Source organism: Macaca fascicularis, chromosome 9 (assembly GCF_037993035.2).
Source record: "Macaca fascicularis isolate 582-1 chromosome 9, T2T-MFA8v1.1".
In the NCBI taxonomy this organism is placed as follows: Eukaryota; Metazoa; Chordata; class Mammalia; order Primates; family Cercopithecidae; genus Macaca; species Macaca fascicularis.
Window position 1 is genome coordinate 33,317,406 of NC_088383.1, and position 23,697 is coordinate 33,341,102.

The 23,697-nt window shown below is 36.8% G+C and overlaps 1 protein-coding gene across 3 annotated transcripts in view; it reads left to right on the forward strand.

Moving 5' to 3' along the window:
* The window catches only part of CCDC7 (coiled-coil domain containing 7), a 433,255-nt gene that overhangs the window by 120,807 nt on the left and 288,751 nt on the right, over nt 1-23,697 (forward strand). For all 3 annotated transcript variants that reach the window (XR_012417571.1, XM_065520519.2, XM_074001364.1), the window contains exons 15-17: nt 5,587-5,649; nt 7,607-7,831; nt 13,590-13,624. Coding sequence is in view for 2 of the 3 variants with exons in the window: in XM_065520519.2 (XP_065376591.1) it covers nt 5,587-5,649; nt 7,607-7,831; nt 13,590-13,624 (323 nt within the window). In the remaining variant the exon portion in view is untranslated. The remainder of the gene's footprint in view (nt 1-5,586; nt 5,650-7,606; nt 7,832-13,589; nt 13,625-23,697) is intronic.

The window sequence follows — 23,697 nt, forward strand, 5'->3', positions numbered from 1 at the left end:
TTATCAGCTTAAGGAGATTTTGGGCTGAGACAATGGGGTTTTCTAACTATACAATCATGTCATCTGCAAACAGGGACAATTTGACTTCTTCTTTTTCTAACTGAATGCCCTCTATTTCTTTCTCTTGTGTGATTGCCCTAGCCAGAACTTCCAACACTATGTCGAATAGGAGTGGTGAGAGAGGGCATTGCTGTCTTGTGCCAGTTTTCAAGGGGAATTTTTCCAGTTTTTGCCCATTCAGTATGATACTGGCTGTGGGCTTGTCATAAATAGCTCTTATTATTTTGAGATACGTTCCATCAATACCGAATTTATTGAGCGTTTTTAGCATGAAGGGCTGTTGAATTTTGTCAAAGGCCTTTTCTGCATCTATTGAGATAATCATGTGGTTTTTGTCTTTGGTTCTGTTTATGTGCTGGATTAGGTTTATTGATTTGTGTATGTTGAACCAGCCTTGTGTCCCAGGGATGAAGCCCACTTGATCATGGTGGATAAGCTTTTTGATGTGCTGCTGGATCTGGTTTGCCAGTATTTTATTGAGGATTTTTGCATTGATGTTCATCAGGGATATTGGTCTAAAATTCTCTTTTTTTGTTGTGTCTCTGCCAGGCTTTGGTATCAGGATGCTGTTGGCCTCATAAAATGAGTTAGGGAGGATTCCCTCTTTTTCTATTGATTGGAATAGTTTCAGAAGGAATGGTACCAGCTCCTCCTTGTACCTCTGGTAGAATTGAACTGTGAATCTATCTGGTCCTGGACTTTTTTTTGGTTGGTAGGCTATTAATTATTGCCTCAATATCAGAGCCTGCTATTGGTCTATTCAGGAATTCAGCTTCTTCCTGGTTTAGTCTTGGGAGAGTGTAAGTGTCCAGGAATTTATTCATTTCTTCTAGATTTTCTAGTTTATTTGCATAGAGGTGTTTATAGTATTCTCTGATGGTAGTTTGTATTTCTGTGGTGTCGGTGGTGATATCCCCTTTATCATTTTTTATTGCATCTATTTGATTCTTCTCTCTTTTCTTCTTTATTAATCTTGCCAGCGGTCTATTAATTTTGTTGATCTTTTCAAAAAACCAGCTCATGGATTCATTGATTTTTTGGAGGGTTTTTTGTGTCTCTATCTCCTTCAGTTCTGCTCCGATCTTCGTTATTTCTTGCCTTCTGCTAGCTTTCGAATGTGTTTGCTCTTGCTTCTCTAGTTCTTTTAATTGTTATGTTAGAGTGTCAGTTTTAGATCTTTCCAGCTTTCTCTTGTGGGCATTTAGTGCTATAAATTTCCCTCTATATACTGCTTTAAATGTGTCCCAGAGATTCTGGTATGTTGTATGTTTGTTCTCATGGTTTCAAAGAACATCTTTATTTCTGCCTTCATTTCGTTATGTACCCAGTAGTCATTCAGGAGCAGTTTATTCAGTTTCCATGTAGTTGAGCGGTTTTTATTGAGTTTCTTAGTCCTGAGTTCTAGTTTGATTGCACTGTGGTCTGAGAGACAGTTTGTTACAATTTCTGTTCTTGTACATTTGCTGAGGAGTACTTTACTTCCAATTATGTGGTCAATTTTGGAATAAGTGTGATGTGGTGCTGAGTAGAATGTATATTCTGTTGCTTTGGGGTGGAGAGTTCTGTAAATGTCTATTAGGTCTGCTTGCTGCAGAGATGATTTCAATTCCTGGATATCCTTGTTAACTTTCTGTCTCATTGTTCTGGCTAATTTTGACAGTGGGGTGTTGAAGTCTCCCATTATTATTGTATGGGAGTCTAAGTCTCTTTGTAAGTCTCTAAGGACTTGCTTTATGAATCTGGGTGCTCCTGAATTGGGTGCATATATATTTAGGATAGTTAGCTCTTCCTGTTGAATTGATCCCTTTACCATTATGTAATGGCCTTCTTTATCTCTTTTGATCTCTGATGGTTTAAAGTCTGTTTTATCAGAGACTAGTATTGCAACCCCTGCTTTTTTTTTTCTCCATTTGCTTGGTAGATCTTCCTCCATCTCTTTATTTTGAGTTTATGTATGTCTCTGCATGTGAGATGGGTCTCCTGAATACAGCAAACTGATGTGTCTTGACTATTTATCCAGTTTGCCAGTCTGTGTCTTTTATTTGGAGCATTTAGTCCATTTACCTTTAAGGTTAATATTGTTATGTGTGAACTTGCTCCTGCCATTATGATATTAACTGGTTATTTTGCTCATTAATTGATGCAGTTTCTTCCTAGCCTCGATGGTCTTTACATTTTGGCATGTTTTTGCAATGGCTGGTACCGGTTGTTCCTTTCTATGTTAGTGCTTCCTTCAGGGTCTCTTGTAAGGCAGGCTTGTTGGTGACAAAATCTCTAAGCATTTGCTTATCTGTAAAGGATTTTATTTCTCCTTCACTTATGAAACTTAGTTTGGCTGGATATGAAATTCTGGGTTTAAAAATCTTTTCTTTAAGAATGTTGAATATTGGCCCCCACTCTCTTCTGGCTTGTAGAGTTTCTGCCGAGAGATCTGCTGTTAGTCTGACGGGCTTCCCTTTGTGGGTAACCCGACCTTTCTCTCTGGCTGCCCTTAAGATCTTTTCCTTCATTTCAACTTTGGTGAATCTGGCAATTATGTGTCTTGGTGTTGCTCTTCTCGAGGAGTATCTTGTGGCGTTCTCTATATTTCCTGAATTTGAATGTTGGCCTGCCCTACTAGGTTGGGGAAGTTCTCCTGGATGATATCCTGAAGAGTGTTTTCCGACTTGGTTCCATTTTCCCCTTCACTGTCAGGCACCCCAATGAGATGTAGATTTGGTCTTTTTACATAATCCCATACTTTTTGCAGGCTTTGTTCATTTCTTTTTCTTCTTTTTTCTTTAGGTTTCTCTTCTCGCTTCATTTCATTAGTTTGATCCTCAATCGCTGATACTCTTTCTTCCAGTTGATCGAGTCAGTTACTGAAGCTTGTGCATTTGTCATGTATTTCTCGTGTCATGGTTTTCGTCTCTGTCAATTCGTTTATGGCCTTCTCTGCATTAATTATTCAGTTATCAATTCTTCCACTCTTTTTTGAAGATTTTTAGTTTCTTTGCACTGGGTATGTAATTCCTCCTTTAGCTCTGAGAAGTTTGATGGACTGGAGCCTTCTTTTCTCATCTCGTCAAAGTCATTCTCTGTTCAGCTTTGATCTGTTGCTGGCGATGAGCTGCGTTCCTTTTGCAGGTGGCGATGCGCTCTTATTTTTTGAATTTCCAGCTTTTCTGCCCTGCTTTTTCCCCATCTTTGTGGTTTTATCTGCCTCTGGTCTTTGATGATGGTGATGTACTGATGGGGTTTTTGGTGTGGTTGTCCTTCCTGTTTGTTAGTTTTCCTTCTAACAGTCAGGACCCTCAGCTGTAGGTCTGTTGGAGATTGCTTGAGGTCCACTCCAGACCCTGTTTGCCTGGGTGTCAGCAGCAGAGGCTGCAGAAGATAGAATATTGCTGAACAGCGAGTGTACCTGTCTGATTCTTGCTTTGGAAGCTTCCTCTCAGTGGTGTACTCCACTGTGTGAGGTGTGGGGTGTTGGTCTGCCCCTAGTGGGGGATGTCTCCCAGTTAGGCTACTCAGGGGTCCCACTTGAGCAGGCATTCTGTCCGTTCTCAGATCTCAACCTCCATGTTGGGAGATCCACTGCTCTCTTCAAAGCTGTCAGACAGAGTCGTTTGCATCTGCAGACGTTTCAGCTGCTTTTTTTTGGTGGTTGTTGTTGTTGTTTAGCTGTGCCCTGTCCCCAGAGGTGGAGTCTACAGAGACAGGCAGGACTCCTTGAGCTGCTGTGAGCTCCACCCAGTTCGAGCTTCCCAGCTGCTTTGTTTATCTACTTAAGCCTCAGCAATGGTGGGCGCCCTCCCCCAGCCTCGCTGCTTCCTTGCCTGGGAGATGGCAGACTGCTGTGCTAGCAATGATTGAGGCTCCGTGGGTGTGGGACCCTCCTGGCCAGGTGTGGGATATAATCTCCTGGTTTGCCCGTTTGCTAAGATCCTTGGTAGAGCGCAGCATTGGGGTGGGAGTTACCCGATTTTCCAGGTGTTGTGTGTCTCAGTTCCCCTGGCTAGGAAAAGGGATTCCTTTCCCCCTTGCACTTCCCAGGTGAGGTGATGCCTCGCCCTGCTTCAGCTCTCGCTGGTCGGGCTGCAGCAGCTGACCAGCACCGATCGTCCGGCACTCCCCAGTGAGATGAACCCAGTACCTCAGTTGAAAATGCAGAAATCACCTGTCTTCTGTGTCGCTCACACTGGGAGTTGGAGACTGGAGCTGCTCCTATTCGGCCATCTTGCTCCGCCCCCCTCATTGTCTTTTATCTTAAGAATTAGTTTCACTTTTCTGTTTCTTCAAATGTCAAGTATTTCTAAATTATATCCTGGCAATTATGAATATCATATTCTTGAAACCCTAGATTGTGTTATATTCTTCTGATGTTTTTTTTTTCTTTAATATATAATTAATACTATTGGATTCAAAATGTAAATTATATATTTAGGTAGCAGCTCAAATTGTATTTTAGATTTTTTAGCTTTTGCTAGGCTGCTTAGTCTTCTTTATGCATATGTGGTTCAGGGGTCAGGTGGAGATTTGGGTAGAGTTTATACAAAGAATCTGGGGCTCCCTTTCTTATATTCTTTTCTGTGTATAATTTCCCTCTGACCTTTCCAGTGGCTTGAATTGTCCTGAACTCTGTCCTCTGGTGGTTTTAAAATCAGCTATTAGGCACCTTGAATGGCTCAGATAGGAATTGCTCTCAAACTAAAAACCACAAAAATGAGAATCTTACCTAGAGTTCTTCCCTTCCTCCAAGTGTCACCTTCCCTCAAGAATCTACTTACACTTGGCTGGGTGTGTGGTGGCTCATGCCTATAATCCCCATGCTTTGGAAGGCTGAGGCAGGAGGATGACTTGAGCCTATGAATTTGAGACTGCAGTGAGCTAGGAACCCACTGTTGCACTCTAGCCTGGGTAACAGAGCAAGACCCTGTCTCTAAAAAATAAAATAAAAAAAAATAAAATAAAATAAAACAAAACAGTTAACAAATCTGCCTACTCCTGATTGTTCTCCTATTGTTGATACTTGTATTTAGTCCAGAGTTTATGGTTGTTATGTGTGGCAGCATTTGTCCAGTGAGAACTCAGTCATATCAGAAGCAAAACTGGGAACTCTAAATATGGTCCTCAAAGTGTCTTTAATTTGATGGAGAATTCCTGGAACATCACGTGAAATAGAATTTGCTCATTTGCACAAAGCCAGAACAATGTTTATTTTGTGTTAAGAGTAAAGGTTCTTCTTTTAGTAAAATTTGAAATTTTTCTTTTTAAATATTTCAGGCCTAGAGGAAAGGAGAAATGAAACGTTTAATTTATTGCAATCGTAATTTCCCCGATTCATGCTCAGTTTGCCTGTGAAAAATCAATAGGAAGCTTTAGCTTCAGGCATTATCCATCATTACACCTGAAAGGTGTGCAGTTCAATGTCTATGCTCAAATCTTATCTTGGCTATCTATGGGTTTTAGAAAAGTAATACCGGTAAAACTAAATTAATTAAAAATACCAAAGTAAATACGGTTTTCCCTCTTGTTACTTCCTAGAAAGTAGCACGTCTGGAAATTGAGAACAAAGTCCTTCAGGAGCAATTGAAACAGGCTTTACAGGTAAAGGATGTCATGTTTCTTTAACATTGTTAACAAGTAAAGAAAATATCCACAAAGAACTTTTCAAATGAATAATTTTTGCTTTGTAAGCTAAGAGGTCTACATATTCTCCTGTTTGGCCAGGTTTAAACTATATTCATTTTATGCATTAGGGATATATTAATAAAATTTAATATTCATTCTTATCAAAAATAGTGAGATATAAAGAAAAACAAACTTTCTTAAGCTAATAACGGCAATCTATTCATCTGTCATGGTTGCAGTATAAAAAAAGAAAAGGAAAAGAAAAAAGACAATGTATTTCAAGCTGATAAGCAATATACTTAAAGGTAAAATACTGCAGGCATTCCAATTAAACTTAGTTGAACCAAGATGTTAACTCTTATTACTCTTTTTAAAATTCTAGTTAAATAATACTATAAGAAATGAAAAAAACTATAAGCATTTCATAAATGAATATACAAAAGTATATTTGTGTATTATAAAATTGTTTTGCCTCCCATCTTGGTAAAAATGTAAAGGACAGAAATATGTAGTATTTGTGGTTATATACTGAAATGAGCAACTTTTCTCATACTTCTATTATCAAAAAAGTATGAATTGATATATTCATCATTTTTTTGATAATAGAAGTATGAAAGATATTTGTTATGTCTTTTCTGGGAGACAGAAAAGACATAGCAAACTTGGAAAGATGTAGCCTTTTCACTCAATAAAAGCTTTTAAAAGTTTGTCCTAAAGAAGAAAAAAGTATACAGGTATACAGAGAGTTTGCACAAGTATGTACAATGTCATATGTTGTCATAGCAAAAATTTTGAATGATCTAAATGTCCATTGATAAGGAGTTTGCTAAGACAATTATGGTATATTATTAAACGTACTTCTGTTACCTATTCTGATTTAAATGTACATTTATTGTTATAGAAACATATCTATGACATTATTTAATGAAAAGAGCATAATATGTGAGTATGTATGGTATGACCCAATTTAGATAAACATTTAAAAAATTTGGCTGGGCATGGTGGTTCATGCCTGTAATCCCAGCACTTTGGGGGGCCGAGGCTGGTGGATCACTTTGAGCCCAAGAGTTGGCAATCAGCCTGGGCATTGTGGTGAAACCCTGTCTCTACTAAAAATACACAGACTGACTGAGTGTGGTGGTGTGAGCCTGTAGTCTCAGCTACTTGGGAGGCTGAGGTGGGGGGATGTCTTAAACCCAGGAGACTAGAGGTTGCAAAAAAACCTGCATATATATATTTAAACTTTTCTAAATATAGCTAGTGTATATATATATGTACACACACTATATATGTGTATATAGTGTGTATGTGTGTGTGTGTATATATATGTAGTGTGTATATATATATACACACACTAGCTATATTTAGAAAAGTTTAGAAAGGATATACCTCAAAATGTTAATAGTAATTTTTCTTTATGAGGTGAGATTATTTGTGAATTTTCTTTTTGTTTATATATTCTTTTATATAAGTAAGTTAATTGTATGACTAAATAAAAATTATAAAAAGTGACATTTTTGAGAAGAATTTTATTCCAGAATAAATAAGTTGTTTTCCACATTTTATTTCATTCTTTGATATTATAGGTGCTAATTATCCTTCTTATAGTCTATCAGTTTTTATAATATATACCTTATATGAATTTTTATTTTGCTTGTATAATAATTAGAGCCTTAAAAATAACAGCCAGGAGAAACTCGTGGGTATAAAAATAGCCCTCAAAGGTGGAAGAGGTTTCTTCATAACTTCTGATTTTAACTGCGGGATTATTAAAGTATGAATTATGCCAATAGCTTACCTTTGCTCACTTCAACTCAGTAAAAATGAGTTGAGAAATCATGTAGGCATAAATATATGTAGATTTCTGAATGTGGTAGTATTGGCAGGAAAATATCAGAAAATGCTTAATAAACTGGTACTTTTTTAAAAACAGGAAGCTGAAAAAGCTAAGCATCAACTTAACTATTTCCTAAGTCAAGAGAGGAAGTTACTTAAAAGTGAGGGGAAAACTGAGACAACCATGCGAGTGGGTAATAGTCAAACAGAAGTTAAAGGTGAAGATTCAAAAACTATACCACTGGAGAAGGAAACAGGAAAATCACTGGTTTCAGATTCAGGTGGACAGAAGACAAGTGATAAAATCCAAGAATATCCACAGGTGAGGAAATAACCAAAATGGAGACAGTAGTATATGTTGTGAGAAGTTTGTCTTTTATATTATTATTTACTTCATTTGTATATGTTATTTAAAAAATCATGCTTCTGTTTTTGGGTTTGTTTTTACTTTTTCCCTTTACCTTCTGGATATGTCAACTCATTATTATCTTGAATACTAAACTATGACTTAAATATATACTGATTTTGAATGACCACATCAGCATCTGAGATTTGAGTCCTTTATTTTTACCTTCTCTTTTTGTGTAATTTTTATTGTGAATGACCTCAACTTCTTCCTGGAAAGATATATAATAAAGACAGTTTCTCTGAGGGCAATAAAAATTATTAAAGTTGTTAGGTCATGTATATAAATGGAGTAAGGTACACTGAATTGAATATAAAATATTTAAAGAAATGTAGGATTGTCTGTCAGCTGCTTTAAGACAAAGAACAAAAGAAGCAGCACAACTTAAAATCTGCTAGTCATTTTATAGCTGCTATTATAAAATCTGCGAGTCATTTTATATCTGCCATTATTATAAAATCTGCTAGTCATTTTATATCTATGTATATGGGCTAGTCATTTACACAAGACCATAAGATAGCTATTAGCACCTCCATTTTGAGGATGAAACCAAAACTTTAAAAAATTAGCCATGCCACATTACAGTGAGTAATATTGAGTTAGATTTCAAATTCAGGTCTTTCCAGCTCCAAAATCACATCTGAAGATATCTTCTTTGCTTGTCTACATGGCTGCATTTGAAACTTGCTTTGTTAAAAGCTTTATTGTTTTCTATTTCCCAGTATTTATCTCCTAATCCAAAACAAAGGTTTTCATATATGACAGAAAAAGTTAGATTAAATATTAAAATGAACCTTAGCAGAACAGTAGCTAAAACATCACATTGCTTTCACACATAAGTGATTCTAATTTTAGTGGGTTTATATATAGATCAATACACATCTGTCTTCTTGTGTATCTAGCTTAACACTCATTAATTAAACATCTATTATATGCTAGGTTCTTTGCACAGATGGTGTATATAATGTCATGTATTCAGATGGCTTGTTCTGGTAATAGTGAAACAGGAGATATCATTATTGGAGATTTTGATGTAATAGAAGTTTATACTCACTGTCCATGTTCTTATAGTAATTTAACTGTAATCTTCTTTCTCAATCACCGTATTAAAACTATTTTTGCCAAGGTTACAACAAATCTATTTGATGCTATTCTGAAGGATGCTTTATAGTTTTTTCCTTCTTTCTTTTTATTTTTTGAGATGGAGTTTCTCTCTTGTTGCCCAGGCTGGAGTGCAATGTTGTGATCTCAGCTCACTACAACCTCTGCCTCCCAGATTCAAGTGATTCTCCTGCCTCAGCCTCCTGAGTAGCTGATATTACAGGTGCCTGCCACCACACCTGGCTAAGTTTTTATATTTTTAGTAGAGATGGAGTTTCACCATGTTGGTCAGGCTGGTCTCGAACTCCAGACCTTAGGTGATCCACCTGCCTCAACCTCCCAAAGTGTTGGGATTACAGGCATGAGTCACTACGCCCGGCCAGATGATTTATAGTTTAATCTCATTTGTCCTCTTAGCAGCATTTAACCATGTTTAATCATTTATTTTTAAATATTTTTGTATTATACTTTAAGTTCTGGGGTACATAGATAGTCTATAGTTTGTTTGAGAAACAGCATAATTATTTGGTTTTCCTTATATATTTTTGGAACGCCTCTTTGGTCTCCTCTTGCTTTGCTCATTCTTTAAATGTTAGTACTTCTCTGGGTTCTGTCCTAGAGTTTCTTTTTATTCCATATACTCTTTCTGAACATGCTCATATACCTTCATGGCTTCTAGGGCCATATAAATCTCTTATCTCTAACTTGAATTACACCTCATTTCCAGACCTATTATTCATTAACATACTGAATTTTTCTATTTCGATGGACTTCAAACATCTAGAATTCACCATGTCCCTAAATGAACCAATTGAGTTCTTCTCAGACCTGCTTTATCTCTCAGTATTCAGTCTCCTGGCATCCTCATCCATCTAATTGCTGAAACTATAAAGTCCAGCATCACTGTTATTTCTTCTTTTCCTTCGTCTTGACCCAATTATTATCTATCAAATTCTGTCCAGTTTTGTCAATATTACTGACAGTTCTGTTAGTCAAGCTCCCACCAGGACTCTAATTGGTCTCTCTCTTTCCAGGCCAGTCTCCTTGTTGGTGGCTAGTCATCTTGCAAAAATTGATATTTGTTTGTTACCTTCTTGCCTAAAATCTTGAATGCTTTCTAGTGCCCTTACTTTAAGAACAAAGTCCTAATTATGGTTTAAGGCTTTGTTAGATCTGGTCTTTTCCTGAGGCCCCAGCCTCATCTTTAATTATCCCCCCAGGCGATTGCACATGCTTTCATATGCACATGTGTATCATATATTTTATGCTTTAGCTACACTGAACCTTCTTTAAGTTTATAGAACATATGGTGTTTTCTGTAACCTTAAGTATTTTACCTATTTTGTTCTCTGCTTGAAACACTGTTTCTCCCTTCTCCATTTCCTAAAATGTATCTGGTTAAAAGATAAATGAGAAACAAAAGTACTGTTTCAGTTATTTTTTGCAACATAACAAATTATGCCAAAATTTAGTGGTATAGACAGCAAACATGTACTATCTCAGAATATTTGTAGGTCAGGAATCCTAATGTTCCTTAGCTGTGTCTTCTGGCTCAGGTTCCCTCCCACAAGGATGTAGCCAAGGCATTACCCTTGGCTGTATGTATTTTAAGGTCCAACTGGAGAAGGATGTACTCCCAAACTCATTCATGTACTCACATGACTGTTGTTAGGCCTCAGGTTCTTGCTGGCTATTGATTTGAGACATCAGTACTTTGCTATAGGGGCCTCTCCATAATGTAGCTTACATCATGGAAACAAAGGCAGAGTGAGATATAGGGAGACATAGATGGAGAAAAATCGACATGGAGACAGAGACAGAGAGAGAATCTAATCTTGGAAGTGACATTCCATCACTTTTGTCATATCCTGTTCATTAAAAGTGGAAGTAGTCACTAGCGCCAGCTCACACACAAGGGAAAGGTATACCACTGGCGTGAACACCATGAGCAGGGATCGCTGGTAGCCATTTTAGAGGCTGCCTATCATGAGTATTAATAGATAAGTATGAGATTGTGAAAATTCCTGAATCGAATGCTAAATCAAGCAGTTTGGTCTTCAATTTTCGGAAAAGAAAATTTCTGGGTAAAGGAATAACATGTAAGATACTGTTTGTAAAGAGGATAATTGCGCATCAGTGGGGTAGATGTATTCTTCCCTTTTATTGATCCCATAATTAATAAGGTTTTTGTGTATATTGTAACTATAAATTAATTTCATTTTTTCTGCTGATAGAGCTCTCCTGGGTATCATAGTGCTCTTGGTTGGCTGTGGAGCTGTGATATTATTAGTATCAAGAGCAGGCTTTCTCATCTGAGTTGGGAAGGCCTCAATGCTCTTGGGTCTGAGCTTCACAGGGAAGCCACCTTATCACCCTTTGCTATAGACACCTAAAATTTACAAGTAAAGGAAAAATATTTGGAACTCCTACTATTGGACACTATATTACACAAAAGCCCTGTGATATGTATGTCATAATGACAAGTTGGAAAAAGTAGTTCCTTTTTGTTTTTGCATCTGTTTTTGAGGTTGTTTATTAGAATAATAGTCTTTTTTAATTCAGAGGGAGGGGCAAGAACTATTATTGTTTCTGTCAGGAACTATACATAATTATCTATAAACTTTTAATTAATGGAGGATGATAATACTTTATAAGAATACTGTGGCCGGGTACAGTGGCTCATGCCTGTAATCCCAGCACTTTGGGAGGTGGGCAGGAGGATCACTTGAGGTCAAGAGTTGGAGACCAGCCTGGCCAATATGGTGAAACCCTGTCTCTACTTAAAAAAAAAAAAAAAAAAAAAAGAAAAATTAGCCAGGCATGGTGGTGTGTGCCTATAATCCCAGCTGTTCTGGAGGCTGAGGCAGAAGAATCACTTGAACCCGGGAGGCAGAGGTTGCAGTGAGCCCAGATAGTGCCACTGTACTCCAGCCTGCATGACAGAATGAGACTCTGTCTCAAAAAAAAAAAAAAAAAAAAAAAAAAAAGAATACTGTGAGGGTATAATGAGATAATGCTTATGAACTGCTTTTGTGTATCATGAAGTCCTATGTAACTGTTATTTTTGCATCCCTGTTTAGCTCTGTAGGAGTTGTCTGCATAGGCTGTATGAAAATCATTGATGATTTATTAGCTAGTATATAGGATAACTATTGTGACTATTGTGACATATAGACACAAAATGTATGATGGCTCTAACACAATGGAAGCTTCTTTCCTGGTGTTAATAGTCTAAGGAAGTTCAAGGTCAGTGTTCGTGGTAAGGAGTTCTGCTCCACAGGGTTGTTAAGGTATCCTGGCATATGGAAGGTTTGCCATCTTACATGTGGCTTCCTGAGCCACACTGGGCATAGTTACCTAGCTATCAGAAAAGAATATGGAGGACAAACATGAGTAATTTTCATTGACCTGGCTGGAGGAGATGCACATCCTTTTTTCTCACATTCTATTTGCTACGTTTAACTACAGGGAGAATTAACAAATGTAGACTAACAATGTGTCTAAGAAGAAGAGAAAATTAGTTTGTTGACCATTTAGAAGTCTTTGCCACAGGGGAATAAGGATAAAACTAGTTAATCTCTGCATAAAAGAAACTGAATTAGATGAAAATCAGGTCCAGAATAAAGCCTACAATCAACATTTATACTATAGGAAAGTATGTATTATATTCACAAGAGGTAATTTATTAATAAAAATCACACTTTTAAGGCCACTGGCCTTTTTTTTTTTTTTTTTTTTTTCCCGAGACGGAGTCTCACTCTGTTGCCCAGACTGGAGTGCAATGGTGCGATCTTGGCTCACTGCAACCTCTGCCTCCTTGGTTCAGGTTCAGACAATTCTCCTCTCTCAGCCTCCCGAGTAGCTGGGATTACAGGAGCCTGCCACCACACCCAGCTAATTTTTGTATTTTTCGTGGAGACAGGGTTTCGCCATGTTGGCCAGGCTAGTCTTGAACTCTTGACCTCAGGTGATCTGCCTGCCTTGGCCTCCCAAAGTGCTGGGATTACAGTTGTGAGCCACGTTGCCCGGCTGGCCTAACACTGTTGGTTACATACTTCTGTAAACATATTTGAACATGTATTCTCAGTATACTTATTTTAAAATTGATAAATTACAAAAATCACCTCCACAGTTTATTATGCATAATATTAGCATTATACATCCTTCAACAAGAATATTTAAAAGGATTAGATAATTATGTAATAGATAAGTTTGAAATAAATTTTGGGCTACTCTGCCTATGGAGCAGGCCTGCTCTGTCTATGGAGCAGCTGTTTTCTTGTACTCCGTTGCTCTAATAAACATGCTTTTCTTTCATTCAAAAAAAAAAATTTTTGTTTACTAAAAGTATAAAACCTTATTTGCTCTTAATTTAGAAATACAAGTGTAATTTTAGGGCCTACTCTCCTTCTATAGTGTCTCTTCCAATGCTAAAATATGATAATTTCTTTGCTTTTTTGATACCTTAATCTTACAAAATTGTCATATTAAATGACATTTTTCTAAATGACTGAATGTAAACATTGTATATGCATACTTGATATTTTTAAATCTAGTATTATCTTTATCACAGATCACTGCCCAAAGTGGAAGACTGATTGAAAAAAGGTAAAACACTTTTTAAAAATTTGTTCTGTCATTTTCTAATCTTTATCAGTTTGCATACCTAAGTAATGAAAATAACCATATTAAATTTTGTCACAAAACTCTTTGAAACTAATTTTAAGTAGAAAATGTTAGAAACTTTAGATTTCAAAGTTTGAGGAGTTGATGCAGTCAAAAGTAAAAATTAAATGAAAAATTTAAATTAAGGACCAGGTCTATGTACAAACACACTTTTTTTTTCTGACAACAACAATTAAAATTTCCAGATAGTGAGGAACTAACCCTTATTTTCAACTTAGTTATCATCAAGATGCATGAGCTAGATACATAAACAACTTACTGAAAAATCATTTTTACCTTCTATTTTAACTCAGTTACTATACGCACACATATATATGTACATGCATTCACATACATAATTGAGTTGATTGATTCATCCAATTGAATCTTATAGTTTTCACTAGTGAGTCTCTTTGATTATTATATTATGATTGATTCACAGACTTTCTTGATTCACATTACCATGGAGTAAAGAGGAATTACCTAGAAGTATGCATTTATGTACTTCATTGCCATTTTAAATATTTATGGATTATAGACCCAGGTGAATTAGCAAGAATTAGGTAATAAGTGTAATGATTAATGGCCAGAAGTTTTGAAAATGTTCATTTTAAATGTTTGTAGTGAATGTTTATATTTAAAAGTATATATTTTAAATACTAACTAGATATATACTAAAAACTACATGTTTTAAATACAATGTGCAAGAGAAAATTAGACATTGGTCCACTTGTTGCTTTGCAAACTTATTATGGTTGGTTTCTTATTGTTGATTTCTTTATATTTTAAATATGTATGGTCAGCATTTGAGAATGTATAAGGAAAAGTATTAATAATTATCTGCAACAGTAATGGGAACTTATGTATCATGCAGAAATAGGAAGAAATAAAGCAAAAGCATGGTGCTTTTTTTTTTTTAGATGGAGTCTGGCTCTTATTGCCCAGGCTGGAGGGCAGTGGCATGATCTCAGCTCACTGCAACCTCCGCCTCCCGGGTTCAAGTGATTCTCCTGCCTCAGCCTCCCCAGTAGCTGGGATTACAGGTGCCAGCCACTGTGCCCGGCTAACTTTTATATTTTTAGTAGAGACGGGGTTTTGCCATGTTGGCCAGGCTGGTCTCAAATTCCTGTCCTCAGGTGATCCACTCACCTCGGATTCCCAAAGTGTTGGGATTACAGGCGTGAGCCACTGTGCCCGGCTGGTGCTCTTATATTCATACTCAGATTATGGTAGAGCATGAAATATTACTATAGTTTTCCATGCAATCATGGTGACCTATAGCCTTTGAAAATCCTGCAGAGCCAGTAGTTTATCACCCTGAAGAACACGAGGTGGTAACTTTTGATATAAGTTGTTTTAATATTGAACATTTAGTTGCTGCTGATAAATGTGATAGGCTCTTTGTACATTGGTAACTCCCAGAAAATACAAACATTGGCTTACAAAAAGCATTTTAAAGAGAGTTTCTAGTCTCTATGAAGACATGGTAAGGCAGTCTCAGTTACTTTCCATGGGTGTTTGGAAAAATCTTAAAGAGGCATTATGATAATATTACCTAGTGAGTTACTACCCCTGCCAGCCCTCATTCTACTTTTCTGATAAGTCACATTTTAGAGTTTTAATGAGAAGTGATAGAATGGAAGAAGGGTTCAATGGAGAACAACAGAATGAGGATGATAGGACATCAAGATTAAAAAAAATCATAGAATGAATATATCAAATAATCCCTCTTAAATGCCTTTTTTCCCCTAGAAATGTTGATTGATGTAATAACTTCAGGAGGAAGATGATTGTAATTCATTTCAATTCAGTTTAGCTCAAATGAGAAAACACTGACTGAGCATCCATGCTGTGCAAGGCACTGTACTGGGTATTATGGGATATAAAGGGCTTTAAATATATGGTCATTGCCCTCAATGCATTAACAGTCTAGTAGGGTCGACTAGACATGTACAAAAATAAGTGGAGTGTAATGCAGACGTTGCATTCTATAAAACATTACCAAGAAGCTACATCAAAGAAGAGGAAAAGTTGTTTCTGACTGGATTAAGAATTACATACCATTTAATTTAAGAAGGATGGTTGGGTTGGATTTTAACAGGAAATGTGAGGAAAGGGTGTGTCGAGTGGACAGAACTTTGCTTTGAGGCAAAGACGAGGATGTTTAGAATCTATACAGTGTGCTCAGGAAAAGGCCAAAAATTCATTTTGTTTGGATCCTAGACTAAGGACAATAATGGGAAATATGAGATGAAATAGGTTGTTTCAGCTTGATAGGTTTTATAGAATTGCCCTCAATAGATTTAGGTTAATTATTATATATTATATAATAATATAATATAATACATTACATATTATATTATATTGCTAAATATAATAAAAATTCAAACTATTAAGCACATGGCACAATATTATTCATCAACCTTCATTTTGGGTTACTTCTTAGATCCTAATAGAGTTTCTGAAATACTTTGGAAAAGTCTCCCAAACCTTCAGAGAGTGGATGGGAGCGAAGTAAGGAGACCCCACCTGAGCAGATACATGGTATTGCTTACAATAAAGTACAATTTTGCTCTTTACAACATTTATCAGTTTATTTTGGCTTAGGGAATGGAGTTAGTGGTAAATAATCAAACAATAGATTTTAATGATTTATTGTTTCACATCATGTGTGTTGTTAGCTTTTCTTAAATGTTTTGCGGCATTGAAATTCACACTTTTTAGAAATGAAAATGTAAACTAATTCATGGTGTTTTATTTTTAAGAGTTACACAGTCAACCTATTTCTTTCTAAACACTTTCATTAGGACTTTCACTATTACTTGGGTTTTCTATAAAGCACAAAAACATACAAGAGAAGAGTGGTGGAACATGTCCATTTTTTTTCTCCATAGATTAGATGATTAGCTGTTGAATTTACTCATTCATTTATTCACCCAACTCATTCAACAGGTACTTTTGTCACCTTCATATGTCCAGTTCTTTTTGGGGTATTGTGTTTTACTGAAAAATCAGACAGATAAGATGCCTTCTCTTGTGGTACTTACATTATAACAGAAGAGACAAAACATAAACAAGTAAAAATAAATAAACAAGATGATTTTGGAGACTAATACATGAAGGTAATGAAACTACATATCTGACAGTCACAGGGAAGGATAATTTAGATTGGGTGGTCAAGGAAGGTGTTAACAATGAAGAAAAGGCATTATCTAATTGTGAAATAAAAGCTGTTAAAATGTTTTGTTTCTTTTCAATTTTTATCAAAATAAATTTCTACAAATGAAAATTTATGTTATAACTAAAAGATCTAGACTAAAGGAGCTTTTAATATCCTCAGTTAACTGGGATAACAGTTAAGGGGCATATGACTAGTGACCCAAATAGTAGTCATAAGATAGATTTTATAGAGGAAACCTTGCAATCCAGGAAGCAATAGAGGATAAAATATCCCCCGAGTTGTCATGATTCCATACAGAGATAGACTTAGATTAAGCAAAGCTGAATTCACCATAAAAGATGCTGCTGAGAGGAACCCCCTTCTCACGTATCACTTTACAAAATTATAGGGGAATTGGGAGGGCATAGAGAGCATCTAATCAACTGTGTATCACTGAGAGCTTCCTGGTTGGGGCAATGGCCTTGTTGGAAAAAGGGAGAAGGGAGTAGGTACTTTATATACCAATGTAGCTGGTATCAGTGAGTCAAACAGTCCTGCTGAGCTAGCTCTGTGAAACCACAAAAAGAGGGAAGAAAGAGAATCACCAGGACCATCCGTGAATAAAGATTTATCTCACTGCTGTCCACCCTTTGATCTTGGAGACTCATTATTATAGATCTCTGCATTAGCTCTGGCTGACACTTGGACCTGAGCATACCAATTTCCTTAGTATTGTCTGGGAGAAGAATATTAGTAAGGTCACCAGCTGGGTTAGATGAGGATGTAGAACCAACATCCTAATAACTTCACATTATGAACTCTTTTTCCCGGCTAAGCACAGATACCTTTGTTTTGGAATGTCTGTTCCATATCTGCCATAGGAAAGAGAAAGTCATTCATCACCTCCCTTGAACATCTGCCTCCAACCATTTCCCAGGGTCAGATATGTTCACATCTGACAAACAGATCTGTTTTTCTCCATGGAGATGAGCCATATTGTCCTTTGTCTGGAGTGATAGTTCAGTGGGGACCTCAAAGTTACCATTTTGCCATCATAGGTCACCTGCAGGGTAGAAGAGGATGTCTGCAGCACCATCTGATGCTTTTAAATGAGCAATATATTGTGTGTTCTCTTGCAACTGAGGTCAAAGCAAAGGACGTTAAAAAAAGAAAAGAAAAGAAAAGGAGTATGCTATTCCTCTTGAAATGATATTTTTCTCTACTCCTTAACTTCTAGGTACTTTGGAGTTTAACCATGGCAAGAGGGGCCCTTGCTTGGTATGGTAGCCTGTAACTTGTAAACAATTAGGGAAAAGTGAACTGACAAGCCTTGTGGAGGTTGTTTTCAAAGAGGCTGCCTTAAATTGCAAGTAGAATAAGCTTGATGGAGAACAGTGGCCTGTATGTCTTTTTTTTTTTTTTGATATAGGGTCTCACTTTGTCTCCTAGGCTGGAGTGCAGTGGCACCATCATGGCTTAGTATGTCGTCAACCTCCCACACTGAAGCCATCCTCCCACCTTAGCCATCTGATTCGCGGGGACCACAGGCATGCACCACCACACCCAGCTAATTGTTTTATTTTTTATAGAGACACAGTCTCCCTATGTTGCCCAGGCTGGTCTAGAACTCCTGGACTCAAGGGCTTTTTGCACCTCAGCTTCCTGAAGACTTCTATGTCTTTTGAATAAATTCCTTATTGTCCATTGTGTTCCTTCATGGTGGGATGGATTTGAACAGGGACCCAAGACTATACTAGAGATGATGGTCACACATTCTTAACTGGCTTTTTCATGTCAAATGTTTTCCTTTAGATTCAGTTCCTTCTCATGGACATATACACATAGAATATAAGAATTGAGCTTGTGACTAAGTTGTTGTAACTATTTCCTCGGGCAAAGTTTACCTCAGAAAAGCAAGTGTAAAGAGTTCTGTTGGCCAGGCATTGTGGCTCACACCTGTAATCCCAGCACTTTGGGAGGCTGAGGCAGGCGGATCACAAGGTCAGGAGTTCAAGACCAGACTGGCCAATTTGGTGAAACCCCATCTCTCCTAAAAATACAAAAATTAGCTGGGCATGGTGTCGCATGCCTGTAGTCCTAACTACTTAGGAGGCTGAGGCAGAGGAATCACTTGAACCCAGGAGGTGGAGGTTGCAGTGAGCCGAGATCATGCCACTGGGTGACAGAGCGAGACTCCATTATATATATATATATAAAAAGAGTTCTGTCCTAGGGGACTCAACAGCCTGACAGTGTAACTAGGCTCATTACTGATGGCTCATTAGTCTTTATAAGGGTGCAATTCAGTCAGTCTGAGGAGATTGTGCTCTACGGCCATGAAGAATGCCTGAAGTTTACCCAGTTTTGAAAAATGTCCAATACCATGGGATCTCAACAACTCACCATCATTATGGTGAAGGAATGTGTCACTCCATTGAGATTTTATGACCTTTGAGAGAGGCTTTTCCATTAGTTAATCATGCTTTCTTGTCAGGTGGCAAATCTTTCAGGCAAGTGCCTTACCGAGTCAATGGTTTGTTTAAAACAGCAGAGAGATCTTTGTGCCTGTGAGTGTAAGGCCATATTTTATGAATTTGTCTAAGGTCTAATTGATTGGATGTGCAGTATCCCCCTTTTAGTAGAATTTTCCTGGGCATGTACCACTTTATCAGATTTTGGATTAGAGAAGGCCCATAATGGGATACGAATGTCAGGTTGAAGAGTGAGAAAAGTCTGTCCCATTAGGGCTCAGTAGTAGACTAGCAGTCACTGACACGTGCCACTCAGCAGGAGAAGGAAATAATTTCGTCCAAAGATGTAGGAGACATCTTTGGCAAAAAAAAAAAAAACAAAAAAAAAAACAAAAAACCAGTGTTTTTGCCAAAAGCTTCCTTCAGAAAATGGTTTCTTACAGGTATGTGTAATCCCATGAGTTTGAAAGATATGGCAAAATCTAAAGTTAGAGCTTGTTTTTATGATGCCTAGACCTCTTCCAAGGCATGTTAATATATGAGCTTCTATTTAAAATTAGTTGCATTGATATAGTGCTTTGAAGAATCACCAGGTGTAGAATGTGATGTCACCACTACCTAACAAGGAAAATCCTTTGTGGTTGGGACTGGAGGCCCTGTAAATTTTCCTTTAAAGCGGCAGTTTCCAGCCTTTTTGGAACCAGGGACCAGTTTCGTGGAAGACTCCATGGACCAGGATGGAGGGGGTGGTTTCGTACACTTTATTATTATTATTATTTCTTTATAATATATAATGAAATAATTATACAACTCACCTTAATGTAGAATCAGTGGGAGCCCTGAGCTCGTTTTCCTGCAACTAGACGGTCCCATCTGGGGGTGATGGGAGACAGTGACAGATCATCAGATATTGGATTCTCGTAAGGAGCACGCAACCTAGATCCCTCGCATGTGAAGTTAACAATAGGATTTGTGCTCCTATGAGAATCTAATGAGGCTGCTGGTCTGACAGGAGGTGGAGCTCAGGTGGTAATGCTCGTGATGGGAGAGTGGCTGTAAATACAGAGGAAGCTTTGCTTGCTCACTCGACACTCACCTCCTGCTGTGTTGCCCAGTTCCTAACAGGCCATGGACTGGTATCATTCGTGGTCTGGGGGTTGGGGATGCCTGCTTTAAGTGATATAGAATGTATTTTTTTGATGCTGTCCAGATGATGACTGCCTTCTCCAAATTTATCTGAATAACAGGGCCCTGAATCATTTAAAGTTATCTTTAATCAGGTATGCCTAGACAACATGTAATGTTTCTTCGGTGTTGATCACAGTCATCAGTGTGATATAATATCTGGAGATTGCTAGCAATGCACATTTTACTAGGTTTTGTCCCACATTGAAAATGTATAATAGGAATTAAAACATTCTCAAGAAGGATTATTAAAGGTATATTTACTAATCTTGGCATATCTTGCCAAATCCTCAGCTACATACGTGTGTCAGTAGTGGCAGCAATTTATTCTATATCTTGTGTAATGACAGAGTCTGGAGTAAGTGGAACTGTTTCTTTCCTTAAGTTTCAGTAGTCCACTATGGAGTGTCTAGTGTTTTTTTCTTTTCTTAACCTGACTAGCATTGCATAGAATCACTGCATCCATTACATTTTGTTTGAAAAATACTTTATTTTTATGCTTCCTATATGAAATATTATGGAATGATCTTGCCAGTTCAGACAGGTTTTCACCATGTGATTGGCCAGTCATTATGGAGGTTATCAATAGATTATTATCCAACTAATATGGTTGTGTACCTGTTCTTGGTTTAATAATTCAGAATGTCCTTATCAGTTATATAATCTGAGAAAGAAACAGCAATCAGTATTAATATAGAGTACAAAATAGTAGCCTTGTGTGTTAGGGTTCCCCAGGACTACTCCCCTCACTAGGAGAGCTCACAGCACTCATCATATAGTCATTATGATGACCATGATTTATTACATAAAAAGGATGCAAAGCAAAATGAGCAAAGGGAAAATGTGCATGGTAAAAATACAAAAGAAACATCCTACTTAATCTGAGATTATGGTGTCCCATAATTCCATAGCTACCTGATCTCTATAGCCATTCTCACTGAGAACAAGCAATTTGTTCTTTCTTGAGTTTTTATGACTATATAAGATCTGGACGCTGAGATATTGGCCATTTCAACTTAGTAGTTTTTCTGGTATAAGGCTTCCAATGGGGTTATCTCCCACTTCAGTGGTAGCCCAAACTCTCTGTTTTCAAAAGCTGTAACATACACATGAGTCACATACCACTAGCTACACATAACAAGGTTTATTGAGAAAAACTTACGAGCAGAATAGCAAGCAGAGCACATTGCAATATTGAGATCTCTGCCAAGCTACCAAGTAGGGAAGGGAGATATTAACCGAGGCCATTCAGAAACATGTTTGTCATTCTCATTAACTGATAACGTGGTTTTTTTTCTATTATGAGAATAGTTTTTCGTTTATCCTATATAATTTCCCCATAGTTTGAGTTCCATTTCTGATTATTTCAGTAATAGCATTGCTAGTGTAGCTAGATGTAGCTAGGCAACTTGTCAGTATAAGAATTATTTACACATTTACAAACTATTTCTAAGCAGTCCATCAAACTAATTTTCTTTAAGTTAATAATTTCAAGTATTTTAACCTTTTATTTTTTCCAGGCTCTTAGTCATCTTGGACTTTTACTGAACCTTTAAAAATTTTAGACTCTCTTTTCAGTTGAGGAGCCTAAAACTATTCACTATGAATATTTTGATCAATGGTAATTGTAATTTTTAAAAACTGTCAAAATATTTATAACTTTTGACTTTTGTAACACCTATATTGAAATTATTCTATAAAATTGATTTTTAGAATCATGTTAGTTTGTACTGTATTACACACTTTAAGTCCTAGATGTTTTTGTTTGTCTTGTATATAGGAATGCAGATAAGAATATCGATAATATTCTTGTATTATTGCAGATAAGAATATCAATAATATTTTATTAGTATTTTATTGATAATTTGTCTCTTATTTGCATTGATAATTAAAAATTCAGTGTAACATCAATACTTGTGAGAGAGTTTTTTCCCTAAGGGGAGGGGTATGGGTTGGGGGTTGTGCTGACATTTTAGAAAATGGATGGAGTTAAAGAAAGTTCCTGAAAAAGAAGGTATTGAAAAGAAAAAAAAAAAGAGGGCAGTTTGGGCAGTTATTATTCAATGACATTTTCCATTTTGCCTGATTTAAGAATTATGAAATGTCCATGATTATATGCATAACAGATAGTGCCCCTGTACATCTATTTGACTAGTAAGAAAAGGATGCAATGCTCAGATCTTCAGAGTTAACAAATGCTTTCACAAGCAGGAGGAGATACACTCTTTATACCACTTCAGTCATGTTGAAGACTGTCATGTAGAGTGCTGTGAATATGCTTATATAAAAGCTGCTAAAATACATGCTCATAATTAGACCATTATATGGTAGTATTTAGACATGGAGTGATTATTATAGAGTCTTAATCTAAATCAGACAGTGAATGACACAAATTTAGTAAGATTTATAAACCATATTTTGGTTGTTTATGGCAATTCACCAAATAATTGGGAGGGTGCAAATCACTTGCTTTATTATTATTTTCTTTGTGTCAATAGGCTGCCTTCTGTAGTCATCATTGCTGTTGTCCTCCTCCTCCTCCTTCAACTCCTCCTCTTCCTTCTCCTCATTCTCCTCTTTCTCTTCCTCCTCCCTTCTCCTTCTCCTTCACCATCTAATCAGTAGGCTTTGAAAGTATTTCCACATCTCTTTGACTGACACAAGCTTGAATACAGCATTGCTTGCACACCTTCCTAGTATTTTTTATTCCTGACCCCTCAGCGGAAGTATCATGCTTGTTATGCTGTGGTTCCTTATGGTTGCAAGAGACGATAGAAGTGGGGCATGCCTGAATGTAGGAATATGGTTATAAATGAACAGTATATTAGCATTTAAGGCATTGTTCTTTGTATTGCCACATATTTTCTCTATTGTTATAAGAAAATTGCCTGTGTAGAATCAAGTGATTAATGATGTTCCATAATAACCATTTCAGAATCTTTAAAAAATTTGCTTTCTATTTTTACCTATGTGATAATATTAGTGTCGGGGTGGTGGTTTGTGAATAACTGTAACAGATAGTCTCCAGATGAGTGTTAGACTTTATTTTAGAACTAGTCACCTTAAATTCAGATACCTAATAGAACTAATAAATCAGGTTTGAGAATGAGATACTATCCTTAATTTGGGATAGGAAGCCCCTATTGTCTTTACTTTTAATACTGCAATTTGCTTTATAATGCCACTACAAAAGTCTGTCA